The 9,184-nt window shown below is 49.0% G+C and overlaps 1 protein-coding gene across 8 annotated transcripts in view; it reads left to right on the forward strand.

Moving 5' to 3' along the window:
- The window catches only part of SEC11C (SEC11 homolog C, signal peptidase complex subunit), a 224,100-nt gene extending 220,074 nt beyond the window's left edge, over positions 1 to 4,026 (forward strand). For 6 of the 8 annotated variants that reach the window (XM_086960484.1, XM_086960487.1, XM_086960483.1 and 3 more), the window contains one exon: positions 2,403 to 4,026. In XM_086960484.1, the coding sequence (XP_086816610.1) occupies positions 2,403 to 2,456 (54 nt within the window). In that variant the 3' untranslated portion in view covers positions 2,457 to 4,026. The remainder of the gene's footprint in view (positions 1 to 2,402) is intronic. The other 2 variants (XR_015309277.1, XR_015309276.1) reach the window with 1 other exon arrangement.
- Positions 4,027 to 9,184: the final 5,158 nt, after the last annotated feature.

Here is a 9,184-nt window from a genome sequence, read left to right on the forward strand (position 1 = left end):
GTACATGGGGTGATGGAGGGTGGAGTGAAACTGTGTACCATCGTGTAAAACACACACACTCGCACTCCCAATCACCAACTCTCTCTTTGTGGGTGTTTTTGCCAGAGTTTGCAGTTGACCCACCCATTACTGCCTACAAACCTCTGGGTTTCTAAATGGAATTTCCATTGTACTGGCACCATTTTTCCAGAAAAGCCCATCTGCAAGTGCAACTACCATTACTAAAAAAAATATGCAAGTGGTTACGAGAAAATACAAAAAAAATAACCACACAGGCTCTTATAGCAAATAGGCTCGACTATGGCATCAGACTGTACACAGGAATCCTCAAAAACTCCAAACCATAAAAAAACCCTGCACCAAGACCTGTCCACAACCTACCTTGTTGCACCCACATCTCTTTACACCTCTGAGAACTTCACTGGCTACCCATACATAACTGTACTCAATTAAAAAAACACACACAAACCCACCCACCATGAATGTGCCACCCTTAAGGCCTTTGTGATGGCTGAAGCTGGGGTGAGACTGCCCCTCAGGTTGTACACTACGGTTTGAGAATGTGCTGTTGCACTCTCAGCATAGAGAGAGTGCCACAGTGACCTCCTATCACTCATATAAAGAGACTGTACTCCAATTAGTGTACAATTGAGTGACAATACTCCAATGTGTACATCAGAGTCTATGGGATGATCAAGCGTGGAGTGAGACTCACTCAATGAGACAGTGCACCAAGGTGTGAGACTAAACACGCATCCGGACTCCGACAGCATGTGCAGCTCCGTTAAAACGTGTAGGTTCACAGAGGCTGGAGTGGGTCTATGTATCATTGTGAGACCTATGCCAGCCTAGTGAGACTGTTCTTTATTGTGTAAGGCTCCACTAAGCAATAGACTAAGGATTGCGCGCTCAATCAATGAGACTGCTCCTAAGCCTGTAAATCCATTAAAGGCTGTGGCTTCTGGATCAATGAGGGTGCAAAGTCAGGTTACCTCCAAGATTGTATATTATACAAGATGGTTTCTTACTCTCCTGCTCCAGGGGGTCGTCTTTTGAAATTGTCCAAAAACTTCTCATGAGATCATGAAGGAATAAGGACGAGTTACTTTTAACACCGCTCACTTGCACATGATACTTGTACTTTATAACTCGTTTAAGAGGTATTCCTGCTCTCTACTATACTATTTTAAGAGGCTGATTTTAGAAATAGCACTTACATTCAGGCTTAAGGTGTATACTCACTTTTCATAATCCTGCTTCAAGAGGTTGACTCATTTTGCCTGGATCTTTTGTGGGAATATGATGGTGTAAGGACAGGTTAACTTAAATTGAGCTCTTTTGCACGTGATATGTGCACTTTACTACCTGGTTAAAGTGGTACTCCTCTGCCCTAACAAACAGAACTTCACTGGTTGGAAACAAGGGGCTTAAATAAGATAAACCTGCCCTAGTAAAGTAGAGGGAAAGTGCATATGTAGCCAATAGGGTCTGCTGGCTATTTTAGAAACGGGAAGCCCAAATTGCTTTAATAATCAGCCACTGCTTTTAGTATCTGAAAAGTGTGTCAACATGTTTTGTTTCATGCTCTAGGCAAGTGTTTTAGAAATGTTTTTTAAGTCGATTAAGTTATGGAGATTTCTTTAAATGAATGTTTAGGTAGTAGATATGTGTTTTTTTTATGAATTTTGCAAATAGACTTGACTTACCTTTGCTGGCAGGCGGGGATTAGAGTGCAGCAGGGGTCCAAGTTGCATAAAGAAAAATAATGCAACCACAAAGGAAAACAGGACTGCTCTTATTCACAGGACTAATCATATTCATTCCTTCTTAACCAAAAGAAAAGTAGTTCAACAAATGCATTGTATAATGGCAACTGGTGGAGTGAGATGGTACTTGGGTTCTGCTATAGGGGAGGGATAAACACTAAAAGAGGCATTACAAATGCATGCCTTCAACAAATAGGATGAAAGAATAGAAGAGTGACAATGACGCCAGTAATAGCAAGCACAAAGTAAATACTGCATGTCTCAAAGAGACAGCCCGTGCGCTGCCTAGGCTCGACCTAAATAGAAACTGGGTTCTCGCCTCTTCTGAGTATCTGTGTGAAGTAGTGGGAAGACATACGCACACAGGCTGTACACACCAGGATAGCAGTGTCCAGACTGCATCAACTATTGTTGGTTTACTGTAGTGAAAATTAAGAAACCTACTGCAATATTGGAGTTTTAAATCTTTTTCCACGTAGTTATAATTGTAGTTCTGTGATAATCACTGTAATAATTGATTTTCAGCATTTATTATGCTACATATGTTGTTGTAAGCATAACTTTCTATATTGTTATAGACTTAGGTAAACCTATTTCCGAAATATTGAAACCTAATCTATTTTGTTTTCTTTGCAGTATGCGGTATTGGCAATAATGGGTGCTTTTGTATTACTGAAACGGGAATCTTAACAGAAGATGAAATGCTATTGCCTACTGTGGATGGAACATTATAGAAACTAATATATTTGCCATGGTGTGCTTTCGCTACAAAAAATAAAAGCTGTATGAACAGGTTCTCAACCAGTACATATTGTTTTGGATTAAAGAACGGACCATACGTTTTTGTGAATTCTCCAATTTTATTGTGAATTTCAATGAAAAGAAATTTAGTAGTTCGATGTCTGTACCATGTAACAGTTTATTTTGCATTGCTTAAATATGCTCTACCTAGTTTGACATTTACGTGAATGAATGACATCTTGGCTCTATCAAAAAACAACAAAGAAAGGCGACACACTGAGACCAGTATCGCCTAACAAAAAAATAAATGTTTTGCTCCTCTTCCTCAAAGCCTCATGACCAGTAATACTTCATCCTTAATTGTAGAAGGATAAAATGTAAGGCATCTTCTGCCTATTCTAGATTTCTTCACACTAGAAGACAAAAAGCATAACTGTATTTGAACGCAGCACTTCTGCTGTTTTGTGAAGCTTAAGATGATTGATAAAAGATGATTTCTTCATGGTGTAGAGCATACGTTCTTGAATATCTGGATTTCGGGCAACCAATGCAAGACTTTTTGGGCCTGTGATGCGCTGTGTAGTGCTTTTAACCACACCAACCAGTTTTGAAATCCTCTACAGCTCAAAAATGTAACACTGAAATCGGCCTAGGTGTAACAAGTTGCAGTAGCCTAACCTGGACATGATACAAGTTGCCACCACATGCATTCAAAGGTTCTGAGACAGGAACAGTAGTACCTTGTTCTAACACCCCAAGGTGGCAGAAACAGGTGATGTACCTGAATTAATCTATGGTTCTAAAGATAAATGCGAGTCTACAACAATGCCAAGTGACTTGACCTTGCCTAAGAATATAGGTCACATAGAACCCAAGCATCTCTCCAAGTTTTTGCCCACCAAAAGGATTTCTATTTTACTCCAGTTGTAAAAAACTTTTTAAACCAGCATTGGCATAGTCAATAGGTCTCGCCTTTGGGACCTTATAAGTATTTAGTTATGCAGCACAATATCCTTACTGCAACAACATTAACTGTTGCATGACTTAATACTTATAAGGTCCCAAAGGCGCGACCTAGTGGCTATGCCAATGCTTGTTGTTTTACCAAACTCATTTATTTGTGTTTGTGGTGCTGCAGTGCCGGGCATCCAATCTTCATGACAAATGGTTGGAGCCAGGAAACCGCGCCACTTTAAATATTACTGTCTCTAATTTCCAAGACAAATATAATGCAAAGGTTTAGAACCAAACCGACGCGGGCAGTGCTGAGAAATAAACCTGGCTGCAATTGTTTAAAATTGAATGTGTTGAAGATATGACACTGTTTGCAAGTTTGGAATGATGCACAGTCTCCTCTGGGATAATTACACTGAATTACAGCACTGTACATTGTGTGTATCCTCTGCCCCCGTTGCAATTTAATAATTATTTCCTCGTAAGATTTTAGGAAGTTTACACCAACCATGGTGGGATCTGAGCAGCTTATACAGCACCAATTAAAATGTCCTTCTTTTAAAAATGTTCTTATGTGTTTTGTTATGTGGTTTTCATATAGCGCCTTGCACGCCTTTTTCAAAGCCTCTTTGCACTGTTTAGAGTATCCCAGAGAATGGCCATAGGTTATCCCAAGGTAGCAAGCTCCTGGGGGTGGTTGAGGAGGGGGGGGGGGGGGGTGGAGGGGGAGGAGGACTTAAAAGATCTGATCTCATGACTCTGAGACATAGGAGTTAGAAGAAGTTGGGGGCACGAGGGCCAACTAGGGAGTGGGTAGTAGAAAGCTGGAAAGGGTGAGGAGACGGAGGGAAAAAAGCACAGAAAGAGGCCACTAAAAGAGCCGCCGCCGAGGATCGGAAAGAGCCGAAAAAGGGAGATAAAGATAAGAGGGCCACACCAGCCAGTTCAAACACACAACGGCTGATGTATAAATGAAAATAAATGAGGGGCGAAAATACGATGAAAGGTAGAGCTTCAGAATGTGAAACAAAGAAAACAGACCTCAAAAAGAGAGCGGAGGGACAGAGAAAGAAAAGATAGAGTTGGAGGGAGAAGAAGGGACGAGCAGAGACAACAGCGGCTGCGAGAGGGAGGCAGACACAGAGAGGGAGTCTGCGCTAGTGATGGAGAAACAAAGACATCCCCAAAGAAAAAGGAGGAGACCGGAAAAAATAGAAACAAGCGTGAGGGAGGGTTGCATGGCCCCGTACCCGTGGTACGTGCACGCGTAGTCTGCTAATTTTTTAAGTACGTACCCATGCTTGTGGCACGCCCCTGCTCACTCCCGCCACAAGCACGGGTATGTGCTTCCAAAAAGAGCAGAGCGACTGCTAAAGGTCCTCCTATGCAGCGCTGCATAAGCGAGACCTAAAAATGACAAGACACTCCGTTATGAACCGAGGTCAAACAGTTGTTCTTAAGCTTTACTGTGTTTGATGAGGACTCCTCCAAATGGACTATTAGCTAGGTGTCGTCTTTATAGGAAATAAAATAACATTAACATTGATGTAACTAAATAGGACAGACATCAGAAATAGATGCAAATGTCAGGGACATGGAGGAGCCCCGAGGCACTCTACCTCTGACTCCTTTATCTGCTGAGCAAAAGTTGGAAAGAATCATTGTTTAATTGCGACCTGTATGAAAACTGACGATCCAGGAAACCGCCTTACCATCAAGCAGTGGCCACTCGCAGAGGTAACGTTGTGAGGTGGGGCTGGGTAGTGTGGGGGGGGTAGTGGAGTACGACGGCAGATATTTATTTACGTTCACCTTTGCTGTCATATGTCGTACTCCACTACCCCACACCCCGCCCCGCCTCATTGCCCCACAGCGTTACCTCTGCGAGCTGCCACTGCCATAAAGTCCAGTTTCCATAGGGTGATGCAACACAAATGGGCATTGTACGGTATTGAATGCCTGTGTCAAATCCAGTAGCAGCAGCGCTCAGAATCTCCGTGATCCATAATCTGTTTTAACTCCTCATGGCCAGAGCACAGTCCATTCCAGTGCTTGTACCGGACCAAAAGCCAAACTGCCAAGGGTTTAAACAGTCTGTCTCTTCTATATAAAGGGCTAGTTGCTTCACTCCTGTTTGCTCAGTGACATTCCTAGGTGCATAGAATCAAGGTAGTAGGTCTGTCATTCTCGACCATACTCTAGTCTCATTTTCTTTCTTCTCAACTCGCTTCTGCTTGATTAGGCACAATAGCAAGAGACAGGTTACTAATATGTAAAAGGGGATGATGGACAGAGCGATCTTCTCTGGACCTGAAACAAGAATCCTGGGACTGGTATCTGAAAGAAACAGGTTAGTATTCGATTCCTTACCTTAGAATATCCCCAGGTGTCAGACTGGATCCGGAAACTTTTGCGTAGCAGTACCCCTGCGTGTCGGTAGGTGTCGTCTGCGGCTCCGCGTCGTCCGTCGGCGTTGTTGGCGCCGGGATGACCTCGCCGGAGTACTTAGATGCCAGCCTCGCGCACTGATGTAAGTTCTTCTTTTTTTTTTTTTGCACCAGCAAGCGCAGATCCGGAAAAAGTGGTACCCCTTAGTCATTTTTTGACTAAACTTTTTCGATAATTTTTTGATCCTTTTCGAAGTCTAACGACTCCGACGGTGCCGGTAGGGATGCCTGGGTTTAAGCCCTCCGACCGACTGATGTCGGTTACGGACCCCCATCGCCGGTGTCTTCATTGCCTGGGCCTCGACCACGACGACAAGGCCTGCTCCGACTGCCGGGCCCTGACATCTAAAGCTTTGGTCCCGGTCCACGAGGAGGTCGAGGGACCGGTCGCGGGGTCGGAGCCACCATAGCTGCGGGAGTCGTCGTCGGGTCCAAAGTCCTCAGGTAAGCACAAGAAGTCGAAGAGACGTCATCGCTCTTCCAACTACCCCCGACGCTCACGTGATGCGGCCGGGGGTTCGGGCGTCGCGGCCTGCTTCATACCTGTCGGTTCCTGGGCAGAACACGACGCCGGAGGAGATTGAGGCCTTCCTCACGGCCATGAGGTTGCTCACTCTACCGTCTGGCTCCGCAGCGCCTTCGGGCCAAACGGCCCGACTGGGGGCCCCAGTGGGTCGGGCGCTTTGGCCCTGACGCCGCTGGTCCTTCGGTCCCGACGCCGCCGGTGACTCCGGTCACGGCACCGCAGGCCCCCACTGGATCTGGGTCCGGATCCGGGTTGTCGCCGGTCGACCTTATGACCTCGCTGGCGCCGGCCCCCAGAGTGTCGCCCCCGGCGCCGTCCCGATCCCTCCCTCGAATCGGGTCCGGTGCCGTTCTCGACGTCGATGGGAGATTTCTATTTCTATGACCCGGCCCCATCCTTTGATTCTGAGTCTCAGGTGATGGGTGGCGAGGCGGATTTGGAGGGGTCTGAGGACCCTCTGGCACAGGTGTGCCAGTCTTATCAGGACTGAGCAGGTGATGTAGGGGACGCCAGTGGTCTGGACACCTCGCCGGACACTGGCTTTGTCTCCCCTCTGAGAGTGGCTATTGAGGAGGGGGCTGCTTACAGTGTGGTGCTGACGCGGGCGGCCAAGGCCTTGGGCCTGGAGCTCCCCGTCGCGGCCGTGAGGACTAACCTCCTCACTGAGGTACTTAAACTGCAGGCAAGCTCGGCCGAGCTTCTGCTGTCATTTAATGAGGCCTTGTCTGACGTTCTTCTGGGCACTTGGTCCAAGCCCGCTACAGGTCAGCCTGTAGATAGGACGTGGCCAGACGCCACCGCCCGGCTCCAGGCGACCCTTGCTTCCCATCCACCCACCCCACCCCCGAGAGCCTGGTCATCCAGGCCTCTACCTCCCAGACCACATTCCCGACGGCTCCTCCCGATCGGGAATCCAAGAGGTACGAGCAGTACGGGAAAAAGGTATTCTCATCCCTGAGTTTAGGGCTGCGGTCAGTCAACACCGCGTGCCTCTTGGGCTGTTACACCCACTCTCTGTGGGACACGGTCGCGGACGTGCTGCCACAATGTCCGGTGGAGGTCCAGACTAAACTCACCCAAGCCCTTGCGGAGGGTCGAGATGCATCACGGTACTCCATCCGGTGTGGGCTGGATACCACGGACTCACTAGGCAGAGCGATGGCAACGACAGTGGCGATTCGTCGCCACGCCTGGTTGAGGTCCACCAACTTTTCGGCTGATGTCCAAAACACCCTAATGGACACGCGGTTTAATTGCCGTCACCTCTTTGGCGACAAAGCAGACAATGCGCTTGAGCGCTTTAAGGACTCCAGGGCTACGGCCAAGTCCTTGGGCCTCTCCGCCCCGCGCCAGCAAACTGCTGCTTTTCGCTCCTTTCGTGGCCAAGGAAGGGGCATCCCCACGCGTCCTGCCAGCCACGGACCGCAGACTACCGTCCAGCGCGGTGGCGGACGTGGAAACCGCCGTGGCGGCGGTCGGGGACAACGGCGAGGCCAGTCCACACCTGCCCCTGCAGCATCCGCCTCAAAACCCTCCTAGTCCGAGCTTTCAGGCCCATGTGCCGCCAGTGGGGGGCAGGGTTCGCCATCACCACCTCCACTGGCGCACTGTCACATCGGACAGGTGGGTGCTGCAAATCGTCCGAAGGGGCTACTCTCTCCCCTTCGAGGTGACCCCTCCAGCCATGCCACCGCAGTACCACCGCATGTCGAGGGATCACTTGACACTTCTACGAGAGGAAGTTACGGCCCTCTTGGCCCAGGGGGCCATCGAGCGCGTTCCTGGGCCAGAAGTAGGGTGCGGTTGTTACTCCCACTACTTTCTGGTACCCAAAAGGGCAAAGGGGGCCTACACCCTATCTTGGACCTGCGGAACATCAACAGCTTCCTCCGGCAGGAGAAGTTCAAGATGCTGACACTGGCTCAGGCCCTAGCTGCCCTATACACAGGAGACTGGATGGTAGAGTTGGACTTGCAGGACATTTATTTTCATATCCCCGTCCTGCCGGCCCACCGGCGTTACCTGCGGTTTACGGTAGGCCATGAGCACTTTGTTTACCGTGCTCCCCTTCGGCCTTACCAGCGCCCCACGGGTGTTCACGAAAGTGATGGCGGTGGTCGCAGCTCATCTGCACAGGTTAGGGGTTTCAGTCTTCCCCCTACCTCGACGACTGGTTTTTGAAGGCGGGCTCGCCCCAGACAGTCGTCAGTCACCTCGAAACTATGGCCGACCTCCTGCACCTGCTGGGGTTCTCAATCAATGTGCCGAAGTCGCACCTGTGCCCTCTCAGAATCTCCTCTTCATCGGAGCAGTTCTGGACTCTACGCAGTTTCGGGTTTATCCTCCCGAGTAGCGGGTTCGGGATATTCAGGCTCTGATTTTGATCTTTCAGCCGTTATCCCGAGTCTCGGTCAGGTTGACGCTGCGGCTTCTGGGGCTGATGGCCTCCTGCATCCTTCTGGTGCATCACGCGAGGTGGCGGATGCGGGCTCTGCAGTGGGACTTGAAGTTTCAGTAGGCCCAGCATCAGGGCAACGTGTCCGACCATGTCTTGATCTCGGAGGGCACTGCAAGACAGTTGCAGTGGTGGCTCACGGACCGCGATTGGGTCAGTGGCAGATCCCTCTCCCTACCCCAACCGGAGCACATTGTTGTGACGGACGCATCCCTCCAGGGCTGGGGGGGGCCACATGGGAGAGGCGGAGATCAGAGGCCTCTGGTCTCCGGCGGAGTCCCGGCTCCATATCAAC

The sequence above is a fragment of the Lissotriton vulgaris genome, chromosome 3_1, assembly GCF_964263255.1.
Source record: "Lissotriton vulgaris chromosome 3_1, aLisVul1.2, whole genome shotgun sequence".
In the NCBI taxonomy this organism is placed as follows: domain Eukaryota; kingdom Metazoa; phylum Chordata; class Amphibia; order Caudata; family Salamandridae; genus Lissotriton; species Lissotriton vulgaris.